This window comes from Parus major, chromosome 10 (genome assembly GCF_001522545.3).
Source record: "Parus major isolate Abel chromosome 10, Parus_major1.1, whole genome shotgun sequence".
NCBI lineage: Eukaryota > Metazoa > Chordata > Aves > Passeriformes > Paridae > Parus > Parus major.
In genome coordinates this window covers 5,055,702-5,081,701 of record NC_031779.1, presented here as the reverse complement: position 1 = coordinate 5,081,701, position 26,000 = coordinate 5,055,702, and the positions used below count along the sequence as shown (strand labels likewise).

Genomic DNA, 26,000 nt, shown 5'->3' with positions numbered 1-26,000 from the left:
GAGGAAACAAACCAAGGAAACCTGTATAACCAAAACTAGAGGAGAATCAGAAATGGAGTTTGCTTTTACACTCCAAATCTGTACTCCTGGCAGCACTGTTTTCTTTGGAGGATAACAGTGAGATTGTGCACTCCCCTTCATGTTCCCCTAAGCTCATTACTGTGCTCTCCTTGTTCACACACTGTGCTGTTACATAATCCTCTTAGTGCATTAGAAAATACATTCTCATTTGGAGTTCCTAGTAATTCATATGCCACTCCACACTACCCACCTGTAATAAACACCAGCCTTGCACACTTAAAGGCCCTTATGTGACTGAGCCTTAGAGAAGGCTCAGTGTGCCACACTGAACTTAGGACATAAAACTGTCACCACAGAGAGGTCTTTACTAATGAAAGCAATGGAAACCTCACTAATTCCATATTTACTTTGAGGTCATATATGACAATCTGAGAAATACACTTAAACAACACGTTTTTTTCAAGAAATTGTTCAATTTCACCTCCTAGGCATGCTTTAGGATGGGTAAAAAGTAATAGTTCAGAAATATTAACAACGTATTTTTCACACATCTGTTTCCTAAAGCACTTACATCTTTTCCTATTAGATCCTCCTTGTTTTCTACAATGCCCCATGGTGCAATTCCTATGGCACATATTCGTCCTCTGGATTTGGAAGAATGATCTTTCAAGGCATCTCCCACATGACGAATGACACCTATAGGTACAATTAATTTAATTCATTTTTGGCATTTTAGATTGATCACTAAACAAAAGAATTTTCTTCTTGCCTCTCACAGAGGTACTGGGTTGCTTTCACTACTACACTGGTACTGGTACTTTATAGTAGAACATGCAATGCAGACAACCATGGTTTTATTTTGTGATGGTTGTGTGTGATTCCCATTACCTCATTGTGTTGAATTCAATGAAGTCTGTGGAAGACTTACCCTGTTTCTAACTTCCACAGCATAATCTGTACCCTTGACCATCTCAATGTATTTTATTCATTGGACACAAACCATGACATCAGGAAATAAACTTTTAGTAATAAAAAGATCTTTGTACAAAAAAAACACTCTAAAGGCAAAACTTGGCAAATTTGGAGTAGAAAACTTCTCAACTATAAGGATAACCAAGCACTAAAAGAAGTGTATTAGAATTAATGTTAGATTCCTTGCTACTGAAACCAAGGCTGAAATTTGTTTTCAGGGGAAATACTAAGCAATGCAAATCAATACTGACCCAGGAAAATGGTCTGGGCTGGGTAGGAGATTAACACAAATGATTACAATGCTCCTTTTTTGGTTTAGTGGATAATGACTTGCTCATGTAGGCTTAAATCTTCTACCTGTGGGGAAGATTAGTGAATGGACATCACTAAATTCTTAAGTAAACTAAAAGTGATGGCAAATGCTTACCTGTACTAACACCACCAGTGAAAATCCAAGCTCCTGTGGTCATGGCAGCCTTTATCAGACCTTTTCCAAACACTTGCTTTAATTTTGGTTGCATTTCAAAGTTCTGGAGGCCTCCATGGACAGAGATTAAGAGTTTGGGCAGTTCCAGCTGCCAGTCTTTCACCATGAGATGCAGCAGGGAATCTGGCTTAGTGTCATACGACACACGGATGTACTGCAAAGAGCAACGTGTAATGTTATCACACAACCTGTTCTGTAAATTCTGAGTAAAGAATGGTTACTCTTTGCCTTTCAGAATCCTGAAGAGAGAGTTTTACAATTTTCAAACAAAGAAACGAATCTAAGTTTGTATTTCTTCAGAAGAGAGGAAAAACAAAGAGAAATTTTGCAGAAGTTGAGCTGCTGTTGCTTTTACTGCTAAGAAAACTCAAGAGTCTGTTCAACACCAGATGAATAAAACCTTAGAGTCCCCTATGCCCCTTACCATGGCCTTATTTGAATGTCCTCCTCCCTGGAATTCCAGGTTTCCATAGGCATCAGTTGGGTATGCTTGGGTGTGTTTACTGACAGACCATTTCTCTGGCTGAGCTTCCACTTGCTTTGCTTCTTCTTCATTTTTATTAGCTGTTATACTTGGAGGAGGTGGAATGTGTTGATTAATGAGCTGGCCACAGCAGCACCTAGAGGTTAAAATTTGAAGTGACTTTGGTTATAATGTCTTCAAAATAATAATAATAATAAAAAATACAGCAGACATTAGATTTTCAACTGCCCAAGCCTTGCTGTACATGAATCATAGAAACACCTCTCACATACACACATATGCCAGACATGCAAAGATAAAAAAATTCACTTCATCTGTGTTATGCACTGGAGAGCTGTTCTAGGTAAAAGGCCAGGCAAGGAGGAAGAACGCAGAACAGGAGCACTGACCCTCTGTTTCTTACTTATAGGTGACAGCTCACATGTGACATTGACTCTTCTGCTATCCACACAAGCTGGACCACAATATGCAGCTAGCTCATAGACTAATATTACTATTTACACTAAGAAATCAAATCCCTTTGTCTGCTATTGTCATTGGTAATATCATACCAACTGTGAAGGATGGCACCACATTACTGCACCCTTGCTTTCAGAATTCAGTATGAATCTACTATGGTTTGCAAAGCTAGGAACTAACAGCTCACTGCCTCTCCTGCTCCCAGCCTTCTCATCTCTGTGATGTCCCATGGCTCTGTGCAGAGTGGAGTGCAAGCATGACTTGTGCTTTTGTTCCCCTGTCATCTCCCTTTAAGGGCAGGGACTAAACTGGTTTCGCACGTCCAAACCCAAATCAAGTTGAGTTTCTGTTATTATGCTTTTCTGTTGAAACAAAATTTTCAAGTGTTACCTGGTACCATCTTTGTTGTTGGCAATTATATAGATGCATTCTCTTTTAGAAAAGGTCTTCTCTATCCAAGCCTTCTGACCCTTAAAAGAGAGAAGAAAAAAAAAATTTAAAAAAATTAAAAGTACTGATACATTTCTGTGTGGCAGATACAGTAACATTCACCTTCTATTTTCAGCTACTGGACTCATTACATCATTTTTAAACACCAGATACATGAAGTGATGAACACCACTCCTCGTGAGATGATGTGAATTTCTATGACTTGGATAAAATTCAAACCTTGACGTGGGTAAGAACCCTTATGTAGAAAGATGATGGCCTTGAAGTTTCAAGGCCTACCAAAAAATGCACCTGCTCCTTCCTACTGCAGTAAACAGTAAATAGATTCAATGTAGGACAGAAAATCATCATAAACTGTGAAATAAGCAGATAATAGTATTTACTCCAAAAAACACTTTAGTATCATTCTTTTTATACAGAAAGTGCTCCTCAGTAACTTTCCCTTCATAATTAACTATCTTCTCAAATAATTTTTTTCCAATTGTAAATCAAGTTCCAGTCTTTCCTAAGGCATCTTACTCTGAGTGAGATGTACCTCAGAAAGAGGCATTTTTTAATTGAAAGACCATGTGACAGTAAAAACACAAACTCTGGGTATCTCTGAAACAGGAGGAAGAAAATGACCTTCTAAGTGCGTTGGCCTATTGTTTTAAAAAGTGAATTCAAAGGAGCCTTTAAATTTTATAGAAATAAAAAATGTTAAAAAACACTCACAATTTAATGACACTGATACCTATGCTTTGCTGATAAAAGTTGTCTTTTCTGAGTTTGAATTATGAAACTATTTTTTCAAGTTGCAAGCAAATGTAGCTTTAGTTTCTGCTGTGGAAGTGAAATTAATTTTTGCAGACACAGAAGCTAAAAATGACACAAGAACTTTCAGGCTGACTTAAAAAAAAAAAGGAAAGGGACTTTTCCTAAAGAAAGAACGAAAAATCTTGCTGATTTTGACTTAAGAAAGTCAGCTGCAGATGCCTGTCAGCCTGCCTGTCAGCAGCTTCAGACCAGGCAAGCTCCCCGAGTGCTGCACAGGCTACAGTGTGACGAACAGAGGGTTTCATAGCTCATCTCTTTTTCTCATGCCAGGCAAGAGCTGTCTCTGAAGCTCCCTTGTTTGCTGACTTGTTACTTCCCACCTGGCTTCCTCATTTACTCCCCTATGTCTAAAATGATGGGGGACTACTTCAAGTTCCCTAATCGCAAGTAACCGCAAGAAGTTGCCAAACCAAGCTTCTACTTCTTGAAAAAGGTGTCCACAATCGCTCAGGTACATGAACATTCACTTCTCTCAGGTGCCTCTGAGGCAGTCTGGGCAGTCAGTGGCCTGCGAGATCCTGCAGTTCTTCACTCTCATCTTGCTGATTTACCAAGGCAGAACCATCTTGTGTCATTTCAGAAGGAGTTGTTTGGGACCTCACAGCACAACAGTGAGGAAGAACCAAGAACTCATAGATAAAACTTCCTGTAGCTTACAATTTTACTTGTTTTCTGAATGACAAGGTATATATCTCAGGCATTTAGCATAAAGTGCTTGGTCATGTAGCAAAATAAGAAGGAAAAGAGTATTAAATTTAGTATCAAAAGCCCATGTGACTTGGTCAGCTTTTCTGTCTTGTCTCCACAGATTCTTTCTTTAAATGAAACTAAAGAGACTTTCTTCCAAAATTATTGAAAAGGTTCTTTTCATACACCTTCTGGCAAGGCTTTTACATGACAAATTTTAGCAATAGTATAATTTGAAGTGGAGCTTAGAAAATGCTTTTGTTCTGTAACATTGGAGTCCAGTTCTAGAAAAATCCAGAAAAAACCTCCCTGACAGTGAGATCCATGAGGCTCTGTGGTATGTGGAGGTGGATGATTAAATCAAAGAAATGTCATTTACCTGCTCAGAACGAGATTTTGCTACTTCACAGATATTCACGCAGTTCAAAATATTCAGAGATACAAAACCACTCCATCTGATTTCAATTACAGTAATTTTTCAAAATTAATCCAAAACCACAGAAATGTACAAAGTGTACAAATTCACTGCTGTTTAACAATTATATCCTGTGTTGTTACTTCTCATATTCACCATACTAGTTAATGAACTATAACATTTTAAAATGAGCTTAACATGAACCTGTTAAAGCGCTTACATAATTTCTGTACTTCTAAAATTGTATATATTTAATTTTTAAATTAATTTGGTTTTATTATTTTATATATTCTAAACATATTCACTTTTCCCCCCGATAAAAACTTCCATCTTCTGTGTAGTCCCTGATAACTCCTTGACTAAGCAACACAAAAGCCCAAATCAATCCCACAGTGCAGGAAACACTCTTCAAAATAAAAACTGTAACAGATGCTGCACACTTAACTGTTCTGTAGAGAATACTGCAAAATGCAACCTAGAAATATCAAATCAGTTTGGATTGTTACACCATGCCAGTGAATACTGCTTTACCTTGTTCCTTGTAGCTTACCAAAGCACAGAATTTCTTTTGCTGTTTGAGCATGTAAAAATAGTTAATTAACCATTGGATTAAGTCACAAACTTAACATCTGTGTTTGGAAAGAAGCTTTTGCATCTTGGTATCTAAAAGGAGCTCTACAAACAGCTGAACTCTCAGCTGTGTAGTTGCTCTTAAAAGCCCTCTCATAGGAGATGTATTATCTACTGCTAGGTTGGAAAAAACCTTCCATACTCACCCCTAGAACCCCGTTAGGAATCAGTCGCTGCAGGCGACTACAGACAGGACTACAGAGGGACTGCACATTATGCTCTACTGGCTTATTTTTCTGTGCTAATGAGAGGAAGGCAAAAGCAGGCATTACAGACTGGGGAAATAAAAACCTCAGCACATTTGGTTAGCCTTTGAAGTTTCACTGCTTTTGTCTGTTTAATCTGCTTAACCAAAGCTTCATTATAATCCAGTGCAAATACTTGAGCAGAAACATTTACTGTCAGAAAATGGGCACTTTCTCTACTTACTTTATACAGATTCTGTACATTTCTCTCTCTGGATTGAAAAGCTCTTGGGCTTTCAAGGAAAAATGTAAGTAGACATACTGTCTCTTGTGAGTTTGATAAAAAATAAGCACTTTTTAACAGCCTCGGAATGGATGAATTGTTAAAGGACTATGATAGATCAGCTACAGTTTTCAGACCAACAGCCAGTGGAGGTTTTCCATACACCTCTGAAGAAAATAAAAAATAGAAAATCCCAGCTTGTTGACAGTAGTGAAGTTCAAACTTGCTTGTTATTTTAAATCCTGAATGTATTAATTAGAACCTAGTTTTGAAAAAAAACATATTTCAGGTGTTCAGTGGTCTATTTGTTCTCCTTTATGTAAACTGGCAACAGGTCTCCTAAACTATGATTAAACCAAACCACTGCTAATTCTTGTACTTCAGCCTAGAAACCAATATGTTGCTGAGAAACAGCATTAATTAATACTGGATTTATATTAATACTGGATTTATATTATTCCACTATATGGTTTTGCTAGCTGTCTTTCAACATTAAAAAGGTATCCTCCTGCAGAAAAGAAAGGAAATCAGGTAACTGGTTTGTAAATCACAGAGTAACAAAATCAAGACCCTAAACCACTAGTCACCTTTTCAGTACAGAAACTAATTAACACAAGAACTAGTTTTACAAAGACCAATTATCCTTTGAATATTGCAAATGAATTACACTATTTGCTGAGAAAAAAAACATGTCTATGTCTGCAGCAACTGAAGAGAATTTTCTCTCACTCTCACACATAAAAAAAATCAGTTTTCTACTAAATTAACGTGAAATTTAATGTATTTCACTTCATATATAAACAAGCATTCAGTGAAAAAGTATTGGGCCTGAATTTCAGGCTGTACCAAAACAAAGTCTGCAGCCCTGTTTCACTGCAGCTTTATTCAAAAGCAACAGGAAGGCTATGGACCAATAAATACCTCTCTGGTGAACCTCCAAGGTAGGAACCCAGACAGAGAGAAATGTCATGCTACCAACTCTTACATGACATTGTGTCACCAGAAGCTGTGAATTCCAGTAAAGATATACCCCTGCAGGATGGCACAGTATTTAGTGATTGTGATGAACTTAATGACCAGCAAAGAAGTGAAAGAATTTGGGGAGTGAAAGGGGGGCAGGGATGAGAGTCAGTCATGTCACTGGAGCACATCCAAAGCCCACACTTAAGCAGATCTAAAAGCAGCAGTGAACTCCAATGACCCCCAGGGAGTCCACAGGACTCGTGTCCTCGCTCGATGGCTTGGCTTGCTTGTCTTGGGGACAGGATGGGACGGGGCTCCGGCCTCACCTTGGAACTGCGGAGCAGCCGCTGTCACACAGCTCGGAGGCACCTGGGGCCCAAGGAAGGAGCACATATTCCACAGCTGCTGCACTCCAGAGAGGCTTTGCCTGCCACAGCCGGTCAGCAGGCAAGCAGGCATGTGAACAGCAGGGCTTGGGGCATGGAGCATGGACAGGGATTGGACAGAGCACACAGTGCCTGGCGTACAAATGGACTGAGAGAGTAAGCAGGGGACCAAACAAATGTATGTCATGAATAATACAGGGTTTGACAGAACTGTTCAGGTTAAATCAAGCACAGAATTGTGCACAGAATAATAGAAAAATGGATCTGGCTGGGCAGCGGGGCTTACGTCTGTGGACTAATACAAATTACTTTGACCAACATCTTGTTAAGATGTGGATTGATTGTTGTCATTTATGGAAACCTTCAGCCCTGTTAAAACCATCTGACCAACTTTTCAGGTAATCCTGCAGAAAAGGTGGAATTACCAGGGAAAGCAAATCTCAACTGTATTGCCCTACTATAAAATTAGAATGCTATACAGAATTAAACTGGGATATTTATGCTAGATTTGAGCCCAGGGACGTTTGCTTTGCTGAGACAGTGAGAGAAAGAAGTTATCTAAATGTGAAATGACATTCATAGCAAGAGCATATGCACTCTTACTTAAAAGAAAGTAAATAAGAACAATAAACAGTTGGGAGAAAAAAGAAATCATTATATTAGCAGAATCTCTGTTCTCTGGAACTTAAATCCTGTCATGAGAACAATTTCCAATTACACTATCCATCATTCTTCACTTTGAAGGAACAGTTTTTCCAAGTGCCCAACTAATTAATCTTTCAGCTGATTAGTTCTACCTAGAAATTACTTTCCTCCTAATAACAGGGTCTTGCTTGGAGAAAAATCCTCCAAACTATGTGATGTATGTTAACAGCCAATTCTGTAGCCACTCACAAACTGGTAAGATTTTACAGAAAAGTTCCTCATTGCTAAATAAGTTTAGGGCATAAAACCATAATGTTGTTTTAAATTTGTGTTATGCCACGAAGCAGCCAGAGCCACGAACAATGAATGTCCCCAGCTACAGAACACAGCAAAAGCCTATGAAACTACTAAATTTCCAAAATTCTCGTTAGCATGAGTTCTATCAGAAATCTATCTGTAGAACCAATAGCTTTAGTAATTATTAGAATATGAAGTACCAAATAACACCCAACAGAAAGAGGATCTCTTACATTTTTCACTAATAAAAAGAGCATCAAGAAGGGATTTCTAACAGTTTTAAGATTCTTTCAAATAAAATCTTATTTGCTCAAGACAATTCTTACTCTTAGTGATAGAGAGTTCTATCAAATCTTATATATGATCTTGAAACAGTCAGCCCATTGTGTTTTTCATATTGTTCAATTTTAACCCATGCTCTTGTAGCAACTTTGTGAGGGAGCCACTTGTTCTGTGATAGAGACTAACTCACACCAGCAGGATGGCAGTGTCTGTGAGCAAGGCAAGCGATGTTGTTATTTCAAACTGAGGCCAGAAATCCCTCCTGCTGCTGGTGTGCAAAACAGAAAATGGTGCTAAACTGCACAGAGAGCTGTAAGGAGCTTTCATGGCTTCATTAAACTCTGTGTTCTTGGAGAGGCACAGCAAACATCTGCTGAAACAAGAAAATTACTCCATTTTCTCTCCACGTTCATTAACTGAGGGACACAGTTTGCAAAGTATGCAAGTAAGAAGTAACAAGCTCCTTTTTTCAAGGCTAAGATGATCCTGCTGCATCCCAGAGAGATACCCAGCACTTCCCAGGGGCTTTGCAATGTGAGAAACAGCTACAGCCTCAGTGCCACCTGAAATGGGGGAGATCCCCAACTCCAGCACAAAGTCCATGGAGGCACAGGAACAAAGTGTGTTGGATGAGCTCCTACAGAGAGGCAGGCACAGCTGCCTGGGCACAGCCCAGCACTAATGTAACTATACAGCTAATGAAACTATAAGAAAGCAACTTAAAGAATCATTTGGAGTGTACTTCAGCACAGCCTGGCACAGTGCATTCCTGGGAAGAGCATACCCTGTGTAGTTCTGCAATACGGAATTTTTCTGTGTGGAATACAGAAAGAAATTCACTGACAACCTTACACACCACATCTACCACATTTTAGGGAAGCAAAGGCATTCCTACAACACTTTGTCCTTTCCCTTACTGTTCCAAATTTCAGAGAAGACATGTTAACAATAATATTAATTTCCATTTGTTACTTATTCCAGTTCTGTTAACACCCTGCTAAATCCTCCTCTTGCCTTTAGCCCTTCTGTCTGGATGCCTGGGAGATGGGGAACACAAACACCAACCTGTACTGAGCCTCTGCACTTTTCTCCCCAAAGAACCTTCAGCCTGCAGACACACCATAGGCCAGTTTTATTCCCAGATCTTACACACAAACCAAGACACTAAGATGGGAAGTGGTGAGTGACTTTACCTCTATTTCAGAGTCCTATTTACCTGCAAGTGACCATTCTCAAGAGGTCTGATACAGCAGAATGGATGAGCAGGGAGAGACAGTAAGCATAACATTATATTAGCCAAAGTAGCCTGGTAATTACTAGTTTCTTCTGTAACATAATTTTGTTGATAATTCTTACTTGAAGATTTAAGATGACCCCGGTATCTAGCGCTGACAAGACTCAGGAATGTTTTTTGCTCTCTAACTGTAACCTGTCTTGGCTAATGTAAAGACTCTGCTAGATAATGGCTTTAAAGGAAGTCAGAGTGTTTCCAGATTATTTTCACGTGGGCTATTTATCTTAAATTATTCTAAATTATGAGCCTTTAGTACAGGCCATTCTAACCTGAAATATAAAACTGCTATTATAATGAAAACTCCTGGAGTTCAACACTCTCAACAGCAAATCTTCCTTTGTGCAATTCATCAACACTTAGGAAATCATGATCAACATGACAAGGTACTTCCCTCAATACAAAACTAAGCCTGAGAATAGTTCTCACTAAAACCACCCATGTACTTAATTCTCCTGGCTATTTGTGGTTTAGAAAATTGTGTTAATAGATGTTTATCATGCCTGCAGAAAAGACTAGCCCACACTTAAATGCAGATGCAAAATGACATGGATTTGGACCACAATATTGCCTCCATCAGAGAGACCTGGATCTCTGATCTGGATCATTTGAGTCCACATTTTTAAGAATAATGACTATTAGAGTAGAAATAATAAAAAATGTGCTTGCTGTTTGGAAAAGGGGCTAAAAGTATAAGCACTTCTTTGATATATGAGATTACAAGTTCCTAGTTCAGAGAGAACTATACAGCTTCTAACAAGTCATGACACAATAGTATGGCTTGAGACCTTTCTCTTTATGAAATAGGGCAAACCAAAAATATAAAACATCTGAAAAAAACAATTACACATTACATGGAATATTGCTCATCTGTGAGAGTTTGTTCTAAATGCACAGCTGTAATTAGTACTACTTGAAGTGCAAAGCACCCTGAACAGCTGGGTTTGAAGAATTTGTTACAATGACATTTTCAAAATGTGGTGACAAAAATCCAGTACATAAGGCATACTGAGATGCACATTAATAAAGCACACTTCAAAACTGTTACAAAGTAACACTTCTATATTTATAATATAAAGAATATATGCATAGCTCGGAAGTCTCTAAATTCTGGAGATGTTGAATAAATATATATTTTGAGAAAAGATACTATAAACATTTTGTTCTCCTGAGTGCTGAAAATATGCACCCTTTTTGCAAATATGTATCTAATACATTAATTAGCCAATCTGACTCAGAAGAAATTAACATTAGTTTGCAGCACACAGAGTTTTCCTGACAGCAAGATTCTTCAGGTAGAGTTCTGTTAAAGAATTTGAGCTGTTGAAAATTTGCAACTTTCCATGGCTAATTTCACACTCAGTAGAGCAATTCTTTTCTGGGCACTAGCTAAGACCTAACACCTTTCATAAAATATGCCACAATCAGATGTGTTTTATTTCCTGCTGCTTTCTGCCATTTTCAAAAAAGGATTTCCAGGCATTTAAACTCTTGGGCTGCAGGGTTTGCACAAAATCATTTCTCATAATCTTTCAGAAACCCTTACAAAAGCATTGGAATTAAAGGTTTATATTATTTCCAGTAGACTCTAAATACTTATGTTTGAAATACTGCATTATGTACACTGGAGAGTTGCCAACATTCATTGGGAACGTCCCAAAAACCTGAAATAATTACAAAGGGTGAGCACAATGGGAGATTGCAGAGCTTACAGACAAGATAGTTTTCAGAAAATTTGGTCAATCTTTTCAGTCCTTATGCATCTAAACCCATGAAGAGGTGAGTGAAGAGAATTAACAGGTGCCATAGAACAGAAAACAGTATGCCCAGCGATGTTCCTGGACTTTTTTATCCCGGTGTGCAGCACATTGTTCCTTCTCTTTAAAATGCTGGCCACAGTCTATCCATGATTTGAATTAAGGTGATAGCGAGGAAAAACTATAGTAAAAGTTTCCATTTTCTGGATTTAATCCAATATCAAAAATGGAAAAGGAAACTTTAAAATCCTGAATGAGAGGAGCTAAAGGAGACTGGAACAGGCCACAAGCTGTTCCCATGGCTGTCTCTGGCTCAGCAGGCGGTAGGTGCCTGCTCAGGGCCCCAGTGGGAACACAGCAAAGGGCAGGAATGACACAACAGTGGATGGGAGCTTCTCTGGAGCCATGGTCTGAAGAGCTGGGGAGTAACAAGGGCCAAACCTGACCTTCCTTGGCTCCTCAATTTCTAGAAAGATTGGAATGTGAATACTCAGAGATCACAGGTGGGCTGCGGTTCTGTGAGACCTCTCATCCCACAGCCCAGTGAGCTTTATGGCAGGAATGCATTTCCTCACACGACAGCAGCAGCACTGCAGGTACAAAGGAGATGGGGCTGCTAATGTTTGTTAAATGTCTTTCACTGGGGAACCTCCTTTATTACCAACACCCACTGAGGTGGGGAAAACCACCATAAATTCTGCCCTTTTCCGTTCCAAGACTTCCATAATACCTTGACCTACCATCAGACCTTAATAAACTCTCCTGGAAACAAATACGCTTTGTGACAGAAAGAAGTCTGCTTATAAGAAAGTATTGCCACAATAGAGCTCCAGAAAGTAATATTACTGGCTAATTTTGAAAACTCAAAACAGCCCCCCAAAAATGGAAAGTCACAACCTACGAAACAAAGAAAACCTCAGAACTCCATCCCCATTTTCCGCAGAGGTAGCTAGAAATTAACATTCAAAATACTGAAATATGTAAGGTACATGATCTTTCTTTGCCAGCATTTCTATATCACATTACAGTCACACTCAAGTAATTTTTAAATTTTGAAGTTTTGAGACACTATTTTGGGACCTGAAAACTCATTTTGTCTTCTTTCAGCTAGTATTTTATGTTTCACATCCTTCAAAATGAGAAATCTAAGAAGTCTAATCAGAACCCTGTCATTTCAGCAGAATTATCTTTCTCCCATCAACTGCAGGTCACTATGCAGCTCTTCAGCGCAAATTTCATTTGTGCGTATCGCTGTTACAAAAGAAGACTATCAGGAATGAAATGAAAAAGGATTTGAAATCATGTCCTACCTGCTTGTCCCTGGAAGTATTTCAGAGTTTGGAAAGATGAATTACAGCTAGAATAAATAAAATGCATTTAACTCTGCGCTTCTGTCCCATCTTTCTGTTTATTGTTCAGACTTCTCATTCATCTTACTGTTAGGACTTCCAGTCTCTCTGAAGTTCATGAGAATTCCCAAGGAGATGGGTTTCCACCACTTTAAGAAGAGAATCTCATATGATAAGCATGTGAGCAGCTTCTTTGTTCAAACCAATCTCATGACTCTCTTTGAAGGTAATCCTTTAGAAGTCTCATGACCCATCTCTCTGCCCAGAGGGTATTTTCATCTCATGGTGGAACAAGGCACAACAAATCTACTTTGATAGTGCCCAAATCTCCAATTTGTTAAACCTCCTTTCCTCTCTTCAAACAGTGGATGTAGTTGCTGTAAAAATGCCGGCACTGCAGAAAGGCTAAAGCAGGAGCTAAAACTTTTAATTTGAAGTATCCCCTCCCTTCTGCTAAAATATCAACGCTATTTGCATAATTGAGACAATTGGACATAATAGTCCTTTCAGGGGTCCTCATTAGATGTACAGCTCTACATTCTTTGAAAAGAAGAAAAAAGGAGGTCAGACAGCATTAATTATATCTAATCCTTTTTAGAACAATTTGAAGTTGGGCAAAATGCTGTACTAAAACAGCTGAAGTCGTAAATAAGCCATTAATTTTGTAACTTTATATATCACATGCGTTTTCATACCCTGTTGCCTTTGTCAATATAATTAATTCCTTTGCAGACAAGGGCTTTTTTTGCATCTTCTAATACTTTAAAAACCACCAATAGCACAGGACACTGTGTGTCGCAGGTAGTTCTTTGTTCTAGCTTTCAACACTTGCCTTGCTGAGCCAGGGGCCAAAATAATTGCCATAATGGAACGGATAAGGGTGAGATCCAGAATCACATCTAAGGATCCTGCTGTCTGGAGCTAAAGGCTGCCTGCCTGCTCCTGCTGCACTGCACTGACTCTAAACTTATTTCCCTGTTCCTATAATTTATCTCCAGTGTAGTGAACACATACCCACCTGTGGCTGGCAACAAATTATTTTACAGATGTAATTTCAACTCCTGTCTGCCCTGAATGGCAAAGTGTGCAGCTGAAACAGCTTTGGTTTAGAATTAGACCCTGGGCTTTCTAGTGAGACAACGTTCCTGCTGGCTTCATGAGAAAAATGATGGAGTTTGGAAGATTCTAGAAAGGTCAGCACAGAAATTGAGGGAGGACTTACAGTGAAGTCTGGAGATGTTTCTTTTTCCACTGAAAATCCATTTTGAGAGGCATTTACAGATACCTCTGTTATCTAGAATGTGGGGTGCTCTATGAGCTAGTAAAAGATGACCTATTGGACAATAAATATTATCAAAGATATATCAAAAAAATTAATACAAAAAGGTGATTTGGGCATTTAACTCCCTTCTGAAAATGGAATGTGGACATGGAATGTTGTATGTTTTTTTGGCTAGGTACTCTATAGCAATGGAAGTTAAAAAAAGGAATTAATTTCTCTCTGCTCCTGAACAAGTTCTCCTTGGCCAGCTATGATGTAAGAATGGGAGTTGTATCTACAGTACCTGCATTTGGAAGACACGACACATTTTAAGAACAAATATTGGAAACATCACCTCTGTGTATTTTTTTCTTCCATTTGTTAGCCCAAACTGCAGTGACAGAAATGCACACCTGAGAAACTACAGCATTTGTAAAAATCAAACATAAGTTTTGTAGACTCTTTCCTCATCAAAAATTTGATGGACATGCAACCTGCCAGCATTTCCCTTTGGCAATACCATAACTGCTCTGGCACCTCCGTTTAAGACTCAAGAAAGGCAACCAAGACCTGCATCTATCCAAAAAGAGAAAAATTTTAACTGTTAAAGACTTCAGTATAAGGTGACTGAGATCAAAGACCCCTCTACAGGCAATAAGAACATTTTCCTCACTTGCTATTGCAAATAAAGAACAAGTTTTAATAAAGCTGAAAACCACGCTTTTCAGACTTAGCATTTTAAACAGTGCCACAGCTTGTCAGGATGCCTACAATGAATGTTCTGAACAGTACCTCAGATAACACATAATTCTCTCTCTCAAAATATATAATGATAATAACACAATAGTTATAGAATACAATAGGAATTAGCCAGCATGTTCCAGGGGTGGGCTGGGGAACAGCCCTGTAAAAGCAAAGGGCCTTATACACAATGTGTCTAAAATAAACCGTAACCAAGTTGGCTAAAAACCTAATAAACGTGCACTTCTGTTGTTAAGGGCAAACAGCCCTCTGTCTGCTGTGCTTACTGTCTGAAAAGCCTATGACAAAATTCTGCATGCTAAGAGGAAGAAACTGCTGGCATTTAATTCTAAATGTATAATTCTGCCAAGTTCAGCCAAAGTGCTCATTCAGAGTTCAAAGGAATAACACACATGAGTGAAAAAAATGACATTCTCAGAGAAAAGGCCACTAGACAAAGGATAGTTTTCATGGATGCCTGCACTCATACTATGGGAAGGCTCACAGCACTTGGAGTTTGTTTTGTGACATGGCTTGATATAAATGCACTGTGAAGGAAAGGGATAAAGATATGCATCTCTGCTGCCCTCACTGTGACTGTCTCAGAAAAAAATTCCCTTGGTTTCCAACAGTACCCATATGCTTAGAGGGAGTAAGCAGCAAGGAAGAACTCATTATTTTGGTTTAATTGATTTAAACAGTATTTTCATATACAATAAAGAATCCACACCAAAAAAAGCTTTAATTACATCCTTCACTGTGAAACCACACCATTATTACTCCCACCTCCAAAAGAAAAATATTTTTGTTTCGCTGATAGCAAACTTATTTTCAAGAATTAACAAGTTTTATTACAAGTGCTGCAAATCTAATACCTGGGTAATCGGTTATCTATGTAGGAATAATGGACAGTTCACATAACTTTTTCCAAGTGGTAAGTTTTGTTTGCCATATTTGACAGCTCACTTACTGAATGCAGCTAATGGCCTTTCTAACAAGATAAAAGCCTCTAGAATGCCTGAATTAATTCATAAAAGCCAAAATGTAACCCCAAAGAAGAAACAGTTTGATAACAAAATGGCCATATACCTTCTTCGTACCAGCGATGAATTACCCAGGAGTTCTGAGTACAGAACAGCTGATGCAAACAACAACTCAACAGCCTTGAAGTGCAATTAATTAACAGTATAAGCCATGAACAGAAGTGACGAGGAATGGCTTAATTCCCAATCTGATTCCTATAACTGAAGCTACTTTTATTGAAACGTGATAACCTCTGCACAAAATGGGTTTGGATAGAATGGAATTATCTGTCTAGTTTGAAGTACAGGCTATTATCCCCAGCAAATGTATTATGACCTTAAGTAGGATCTGATGAAACCACACAGTGCAGCAGCAATAAAAAATATGTTCCCCTTATTCTCTCCTTTATACAATCCACTCCCTCCCAATGTACAATCCATTGAAAACACCTGGTTCCTGGAAAATACATACTGCTGCTTATGCAGGAAATAAGTGCTTTCAGGTGGACAGGACTATAAAATAAAATTGATCGCTTCTTTCAGCTTTGTGATATTATCACTGCAATGCTTCTCTAGATGACAGAGATGTATAACTAAGTTAAATAATTGCCTTCTTTACTGCCCAGGTTCAACTCTAAATTCATCTGCATCCTGTTGAGTTATGTCAAGTGACTGGAATTGGAAGGACTATTTTTAAAGCAGAACAGACAAGAATTGACAGCTTTTTTAAATCTGGCGCTAATGTAAGAAAGGCTGTTCGATCCTGTGAGGGAAATGAGTTATTTTTGGCAGGGTTTCACCCACTGGTATGTGTTTCTGTAATACAGTCAAGTGCCATAAGTACTACTTGTCACTAATGGAAAGCTTTTAAACTTCACATAGCAACAGTGGCAATTGCATACGTCTCACAATTCTCCTTCCCCCACCCCCTTTTTTTTGGTGTTTGAAGAGGCTTTGTACAGAAAAAACAGAAATGAACTGTATGTTGTGCTTAAGCACAACTGACATCAAAGATGAGCTGTGACAAAGAAGAAAAAAATGCTGATCACTCAGGGCAGCAACACACCAGTGCAATCCATGCCAGCAGCTCCTTGGGGGACTGAGCATTTGAATTCCTCTCCTACCTGGACTGCTCACATCCAGCTTTTAACACAAAGGCATTTGCTTAACTCTCGACTCTGTAAATGTTTAACTCTTGATTCTGTAAATGCTTACACACACGCTTAATTTACAGGCATGATGAACCCACAGACTGCCACAAACTTATGCTGTACCCAGAAAGCTGTTCAGTCAATGATGCATCTACGTGTGCACAAACCAGCGTCTTTATTGTAAAGAGAACACCCTGTGCTTCACCAGCTGTGTTCATCTGAAGAGTTTAATGTAAAACTCCCACTAGCCATACACAGTAGGCAGCTATTTACCTGCTGACTAAAGTTTGTAAAGTTAGTGTTAGTCCCAAGCCAAACAGCTTGGATGCATTCTGGAATCATGGGACATTTAACTGGAAATCTGCTGTCATAAATTCAGGTCCCACTGATCAATATGGGTTAAGATAAATTAAAACCACAGTATGTTGCCGAAACAGTATGAGGCACTGCAGCTTTCAGCTTTGTCAAACACATTATGTTCCCCCCAGTAATTAAAACAGAAATGCCAGCAAGCAGCAAATGCTCTCGTTAGAGAGATTCTGAAGTTAATAATTCTTCTAAGAATTACTGGGAAGGGAAGGAAATCTCTAAATCTTATTTAGTTTAAATAATCTTCAGCTGTATAACTGCTAAAAGGGAATTTAGGAATTTTCTCCCTAGTGTATTTAGTTTTACATTTTTATGCAAGTATTTTCTCTGCTACCAAATGTAGTAGTGGCTGAAAAAAATGCAAGTGTTTCTGAGCAAATGCTCAATTTCATTAGATGCCATGACACATGTGCATAATTTACCCTTTAAACTTGCATTTCCAACTTTCTCTTCAGACTAGCACTTAGAGAAAAGAAACACATGGGTTATAATAGCATCATTTCACTTTGACATGCCATAGAGTGCCCAAGTCAGCAGGTAAATTTATACAGACAATCTTCTATCCTTATATTCAAGATAATCTTCAAGTTCTCTTTGACTGAGAATAGCATGTTCAAATATGGCAGCTCCAAGCTTTATTTTATTCCTGTATAAAGACTGTGGTAATTTAACCAACTTGTGATTCTGTACAGCAGCACCAGGCACAAAAGCAGATCTGACAGCACACCTAAGATTAACCCTAAATGCCATTCTACAGATGCATTAATTTTCTGAGCTTAAGATTTGCTACCAGTCCACCTGAGAGCTGTGCAGGACACACATCGAGCCCCTTGTACCATCACAAAAACAGCTGGAGAGGAACTGGCACTGTCACAGGTGGCCAATTGAGCAGTGTAAGCCATGAGCTGCTTCAGCACTGAGGTTAAATAGCAAAATATTTATAAAGGTTAGAGTAAAACAGCTGATGTTTGTTGGAACAACAACTGAGAGTGATACTTGATACTGAACAAATGTAAACTTTACAACAAATTAATTTATTCGTAACGGAAGGCTGTCAAATTAATTACTTGTTATGTTTCTTATAGCAAAAGAAAAAAAAATAATGAGTTCAAAGACAAGATGTTGCTGTTTATTCTCCTACCCTGTGCTACTGATGTACTCATCACAAGACTGCTTTTCTAACTTGTCCAGTGTGAGGAAGTTCATCAAACATGTACAGTTTTAGAGCAAAGCAGGAGTTCTTTAATTTAAAATAAATATTTAATTTAAAATAAAATAAGTAAACAGAGTTTCTAATGAAACTTGATAACAGGCTCTATATGGAAAGACTTGACCATATCTCTATGCCTATTTCCATGCTGACTCATCTAAATAGATTATAAAGAATATAAATTCACTACAAAAGCTCTGGTATCCTCCTGGATCTAATTTGAGATGTGAATACTGGAGTTTTGGAAGTACAAAATACATGATCAAAAGCATCTAGGCTTCCAATCATGCCCTGCCAGTGAGACTGAGAGCTTGCTAAGTCAGACACAGGGGTTTTTTTGTTTGGTTAAGTGCAAAACATAAATACAGACCTCATATATAAGGATGTACATGAGAAACATATTATACACATTGAAAATGTTCAGCAGTCCTCTGGTAATTTAGCTGTAGCAATTGCATCTACTCTGCTTTTATGTGGCTGACCAAAATCTGGGGCATTATCTCCTTTCCAAGACCTGTTCTGTAATAATCCTGCTGAAATGTACAGTGTGTATCAACCTCCTCAGCCTGCCCTTTAAGAGTGAATGTACCTCATATTTCATCAGAGCTATACCACAACATGTAATACAGAATTGCAGTGCTCTGGTTAATCAAGATATTTGCAGTACTTTTCTTTCCAATATTCTTTGGCTGGAACCAATGAGAATTTCTCTTAGATGGCTTCCTTGCTTGATTTCCCTTTCATTTGGGAAGGGGACCATAACTATCATTGTGGGTGCATTCTGTTTGGACCTACACTTACAAGTTAATATAGTTGCATTAACTCTCATGGTATTTATTGATTCAGCAAAATTGTAGCACTCCACTTAGCGAGGATGGCAGGGAAAAAAAAAAGGAGAGAAGGAAGCGGGGGAGATAGGCACTTTTCCCTATTTCTGATCTAAACTTTTCGCCACCTGGGCCTGTTTAGGACCACCTGCCTCTCTTTCAGAGAAAGTCATACAAAAATTTTGCATACTGGCTTCTTAATAAATTTCACTGGGCCTGAACAGAGTTCTCTTACCCTACAGCTCTAAAAGCCACTATTTCAAAGAGTACTTCCACAGATCCCACTGCATTTATCTTGTTGTCCTTGGAAATCCTTGCCACTCCCTTCCTAGGTTAGTTGGTAGTAAGACTGTGGATTGACAGATACAGGCTGAAGTCTGTTGTCTTGAATCCTCTTCTATCCCTAAACTACCACAGTTCTGAAAAATCCTGGAATGATGCACTCCTTCTCTTCTTGAATGGCTTCCTGAATAAGTCCAAGAAAGTACCGGATCCTTGTGAAGGGGCACCCAGGCTCACTGAGGAGTTTAATAAAAGCCACTATAAAGGTATTGACCGTGTACTGTTCACTGCACAGAATAATTTGGATTCTTCCTGCATGTGTATGACTCTCTTTACTACATTCATTACTTTGTTCATACTTCTGATAGAGGCATCTATCCAAATTATATACATGTACTTTAATTATACCTAAAGCCAAAAGAATGCCTTTTCAGGGAATGATAGAAAGCATCAGTCTGCTTATTTTATTGGCTTTGCGGGCTGGAAGTTCCCATGAAAGATTAAGTAAGATGATTTGTGCTTTTCAGTTGCAAAGCTCAGGATAAGCTGGACATTCTCAGGACATGTTCTCAGCACTGTTCAACTTTGCTGAATGTGCAGTTCCATTGAACTCTGATTACTACAGAGTTCCAGCTCACTGGCATAAAGCATTAACATGATATTTTACTTTTTCTCCCCCAGCAGCCATTCAAGAATGGTACAGGGGAAAGAAAACAGCATTCTGAAACAAGAATCACAGAGGAAATAGGCACCTTATTTAAAGTACTGCCAGCAAACTTAATTTTATCAAAATGCTATTTCAGGACTTTCAGTAAGAAAATCTGTGCACAACAGCATGGGTTTGCTTTGTCTGGGAAAAGACCCATGAAACATACAGTACTTTGGACTTTTTATGAACAAGAAAGCAATAACCTTGATTTACAGTTACAGGCTGCAGGTTAAAGGAGTCCTTCCAAAAGGAAAGGCTTATGATCAATGCTTTCACACACTGAAATGCACAACTGAATAAAACAGATGCAGAACCCAGAGCTATGAGCAGGAGCTGATGAAAGCACATTGTAATTCTACATGCTCTGCTGCACAGCCAAATTACACAGACCAAACACCTCCTCACTTTTCCAGCACAGAAAGGTGGGAATTAAAACATGGCTTTTCAGACTGGTCTGGTGAAGAACTTTAAATGTGCCAGTTATTGTGTGTTTCTCCAAGAAAGAACTGTTTCGTATGAGAAAGAGAATAGTGTGAAAATGTCACCTGAGAACTTCTTGAGAATAAATGCATCTTTTTACTGCTGTAAATGAATCCAAACAGGAGCCAAGAGTCAAGCAACTCAACAATCAAACTGAGATTTGCATTGAGCAGACATACCTACACAGAGAATAAGGTTTAGAGTACCTTGTAATATACTTACATATGTATAATATACATATAATATACTTACTAGACTTTTTAGAAGTCACTAGCATTCTTCATAATTTACTCCATCTATTTATTGCTTTTAAGTGCAAAAATGGTCATTCTTACAAATACTCATATTAGTCCTTCAGAGAACAGAGGCTGCTGATGACAACTGCTGCAGAAATCACTGAGGTGCTGCTTTTACATTCATGGAGCAATTATCACCCCTATTAAAACACACATTATGTTTCATTTAGTGTCTCTGACAGATTACTGCTGGTGAAGGGAACTAGTCACAGAGCTGGGATTCCAACAGCACTGGAACTGACTGAACACAATGAATCTATGGACAGAGAACTCTTAAATGGATCTGTCCCCTTCAACTGTTTCTATAACTTTCTACAATTACCTGTAACAACAGTAGCATGACTGAAAAATCTGCAAATAAAAATGGTGAATTTGCATGTTCTGATGGTTGAGGTGCAATTACTTGCTAAGTTGGGGCTGCTTTTATTCTTCAGTCCTGTTTTTTTACATGGGGAGCAAAACAACATTTGATACAACAAACATTGACAAGTGCTGTGCCAAATCTGTGCAAAACTAACAGACATGGAAGGCTGAAAAAGACATTACAGTATTTTATGACATGCTATAAAATCAAATCCTTCCCTAAATTCATTATTACAAATTTCTTATTGAGATAAAAATGAATGTTGAAATGAGAGAAAATCAAATTCTATGAGATGCTGGGCATACTTTTTGATAGGAAAAAAGTCATAAGCATCTGAATAAACATGCCTTAGTCTCCAGATCCTTCCAGAGCTTTCAAAACTACTCACTCCCCATCACGCAGTGGGAGATGTGAAGGATTCATAGCTTTCCAAACCAAGGTTCACTTCAACAGGTTCCTCCACATGTATTTAAAAGCCTACATATATGAATCTGAATGAATTATGTATCTGAATGAGTTTGCCTTTACCCTCTACAGCAGATATAAAATGGAGTGAGCTGAGTAGGATTTCTAAAGTTGCAAGAAAAATAAAATCATGAATATATGCCTCTACTCCAGTCTCCTACCCCAAATGCTGTGTACTGCTGTGTGTGGAAAGGCATCTGGCATGAGCCAAACACAGCAGGGCTTGCTGGGTTAAGCTTTAATGGCCAGCTCAGAAGGCAAGTTTTAGCTTTTCCCCTGGTTGGTCCCATCTTTGGCAGAGGGGAAGGTGGGTAAGCTCATAACCATGGGAGGGAGTAAAAAACAAAACAACTCCACAACATATCTTCAATACTAAACATTTTATAATAAGACACTCAAACTCTGATAGCTTAATATTTCTACCATCATGAGAGAGCTTCCTCATCTGCAATTTTAATGAAAGGTGGATATGGAATACAAGTCTTGAGCTGCAGTAAAAGTATTACATTACAGCTCTGGCTGCTACCATGTGGCTCTGTAGATGAAAAAATCTTTATCAGACAGAAGTTTCATTAATTCTGCTTCTCAAGAACTTGTACACTAGTGTATACCATCCTCAGGGTAAAATCACTGGCATTTTAGACCAGCAGCTTCACTCACTACTGAGTTAGACTCCTTAAAAAAGAATATTCCTTGTTAAACTAAACAAAGAACATCTCTTTTAATTCACCTTTTGGTAAAGAGTTACTTGGGCAATGCCTGTTTGCTCAGTCTCATTAACATACAGTTTGCTAAAAGATGAAGTCTACTGCTGAACAAGATGAAATCCCAAGAAAAGGCAAAGAGGCAGGATTTATTTCGAGAAGGACATTAAAAATAAAAAGTGCCCAAACAACTTGGCATGAGAAACACACCAGCTGCACTTCACTAATCCACAGCTGATCCTTGGAAAGAATCACAAATCCACTCAACCAGCAGGCTGAGTGCCATTTTATTGGCAAGAACGGAGAACAAAATGGAATCAAATACACACTCATAACACTGGCTATTAAAATTTTTGCTTGTGTTTGACAAAGTGTGTATTATGGACTCTGATTAATTCAACCATGGAATATAAAAATTGAAACTAGAATAATTAAATGTGTGAATTTTCTAGAAAACTTTGATTGTTACGACCTCATGGCTGCAAGACATTCACCCACTGAACTGGCTGCAAGTGCTGTGCTTTGGAAGTGTTCCAACGAGGGCCACTAAGAAACACCCAGAGGTATTTCATTCTGTTCATGGCTCAATACACTGCCAGAACACACATGGAATAATCTGTACAATGTCTGGGCCTGCACCTGCTGAAGCTACAGGATGCCATTGGTAGTTTTTGCTGAAGGCAAGCTGTTTTTATCCTGTTCTTACAGCAGTACTTGCTGCCAGAAGAAGCTGTCAAATCCACACATTTTCAACTTTCATACAACTTTTGCAAATCTTTCAGTATGACTTATACTGTATTCAGCAGCCTCAAGCACACAGTGTAGTTTAGTACCAGTTCAATACAAATTTGGTAAATAACATCTGAAACAGTCAAAAGACTAAACGTATCCCTAGTTGTTTTGCTAATATTTTATTATAATAAACAAATCTCAGAAGTTTTGTACTATAAATTACATAAATTAGAATAAAAATACATAAAGTAGTAAATAGAGCAATCTTATTCAGAGTTTTATTAGATAATTTTGCAGGTAATTCCTTTTTCTCATGTTTATGGCCCTTTGATCCATATGGGAGCATTTCTCAGCACTGGAAAGGAGAGAAAGGGAGAAGGGGAAAATGGGAAATAAAAAATCAAAAATGTAATACAAACTTTGCTTTCAAGGTTCCTGTCCACAGTCATAATAAAACAGCTCTATGATGGCTGCTTGATTAAAAATTAATTGCTGTGGTAATTTAAAGATATGCCTTATTTAATAATTAATGTATAGGAATTAAATTGGACTATTCACTGAAGTCTTATTATAAGGTACAATTGGAAAAGATCCATGATCATACTGTATAATTGGGGATGGAGGGGGAATTTACTGCATCTTGGAAAAAGAACACTGTAATATCTGATATCTGTCCTGTGCAACAACTGATCCATTTTTCTGGCTCACTACTAGGGAATACCAAATTTTAATGTAATACTGCAGAGCGAGGTCCTTTCTATATAACACAGCTCTATCTAGTGGCTGACTAATCCAAGTGCATCTGGCTGTTGAAAGAAGACTAAATCAGTAACATGATGAAGGCCAGGAAAACCTCAGGAAGGTGACACCTTCTTATTCTGACTTACTGTTAATCACCTTGCATAAGCCTGGAAACACACCAGCAAAGGTTGTACCGGCACTCAACATCCTGCCTTTCCATACACTGATAAACATGATTTGGTAGAGAATTCTCTTGGTACTGAACACTTTTTCCAATACAATTTGCAGGAACAAACCAGGGGCTCAAACACCTCTTCAGGCAGGGCACTAAGTATTGGCCTGAAGACAACCCCAGAGAAGCTGGATGGACAGTCCCTATGCTTCATTCTATGCTGTTACACACATGTGCTTACCCCTTATATTGGGAAATTGCCAGAATGGCAATGTCAGAGACAGCTGGAAAGCCTCTGTCTGTCCATGTGATTGCTGCTGTGGGAGACAGGAAGGTTTGGAGCTGTTCCCCAGCCTCAGCACTGGATGGCCCAGAGGCAAACACTGTGGGGTAATACACATTCCTCAGCAGGCTGAGCTGGGTGCCTGTCCCTGTGAGCAGGACACACTGAATGCACAAATGCAGAAAATGCAAGTGGCTGCTGTGGTTATTCCCAATCCCATCATCCATCCAGGGGATATATGGGACATTAATCTGTGTTATCTTCTAATTGAACATAGCAGAAGGAGAACTGTTAACTTCTGTCCTGAGTAATGGATTCCATCAGCATGGGGGAAAGGTCCATCTTTTTGCTGGTAATTACAAAAGCTTCACAGAAGTGTGCCTACATTTTCCCCAAGTTCATCAGGCCACTTATCCAGTGGAGACTTAAGAAAATAATGGGTATTCACATAGAAGTTATTTGAATAATACTCTAATGGTAATTCTGGTTAGTAGCTGTATAAGTAAGTACAGTTTCATTTAAACTAAAGCAATCCTGCTGCAGATACCAGTAGAGCAAAATTAAAATAGCAATGTAAAAGCACTGCAGCTGGGGAAAAGGACTCATACCTGCTGCATATAGCCAACAACAAAATATAATGTGGATTTCAAACACCACTTAAGGTTAAGCCCACACTACAGTTCTAAGAAATCAGTTTTGAATGTTGTGTAACTTTGCCAGAAAGCCTGGAAATCACATCTCTTTTAGAATTATTGGAATACATGATCTGAGAGCCTGTCAATACTGCTGGAACTGGTGTTAGGTAATTCTGACCACTGAAAGCTTCAACTGCAAACACTCTCATTCAAGCTTCAACTGTTTCTCTACATATTGCTCCAGAAAGCAACTTAAGCAACACAGCTTCCTTATTTTGTGTACAGGAATTAAATAGGTTTGCAGCCCAGTTTTTATGTCCTTTTCAACTCACATTTTATTTAGCATTTCTGCAACCATAACACAGTTTGACAAAAATGTTTTACCAGTATATTTTCATTCTAAATTACTCAAATCTACTCTAAATTAAGTAGTATTCTAACAAAACAGTAAAATGCATTTGATGTTTTGTATGCCTGTGCATAGAAAACAAAAGCACTTAACCGATTGAACACTTTGAAGAGCAGTAGAATCATTCAAGCACGTATAAGCTAGTGAAAATTTAATATCAGTAGAATATTTTACCTTCTCAACATGACAATTATTTGAAAATCAAAGCAATCTGACCAAGTTAAATACCACCCCCCTTATCTTCATTCCATGAAATTTTCATAGCTTCTGTTTCCTTTCAGAGAAAAA

The 26,000-nt window shown here is 38.4% G+C and overlaps 1 protein-coding gene across 5 annotated transcripts in view; it reads right to left on the bottom strand.

Annotated features, from left to right (window-relative positions):
- The window catches only part of TRPM1 (transient receptor potential cation channel subfamily M member 1), a 116,370-nt gene that overhangs the window by 32,783 nt on the left and 57,587 nt on the right, over window positions 1-26,000 (bottom strand). For all 5 annotated transcript variants that reach the window (XM_033516896.1, XM_015639012.2, XM_015639006.2 and 2 more), the window contains 4 exons: window positions 2,814-2,893; window positions 1,905-2,100; window positions 1,421-1,634; window positions 593-717 (listed from right to left, as the gene is read on the bottom strand). In XM_033516896.1, the coding sequence (XP_033372787.1) occupies window positions 593-717; window positions 1,421-1,634; window positions 1,905-2,100; window positions 2,814-2,893 (615 nt within the window). The remainder of the gene's footprint in view (window positions 1-592; window positions 718-1,420; window positions 1,635-1,904; window positions 2,101-2,813; window positions 2,894-26,000) is intronic.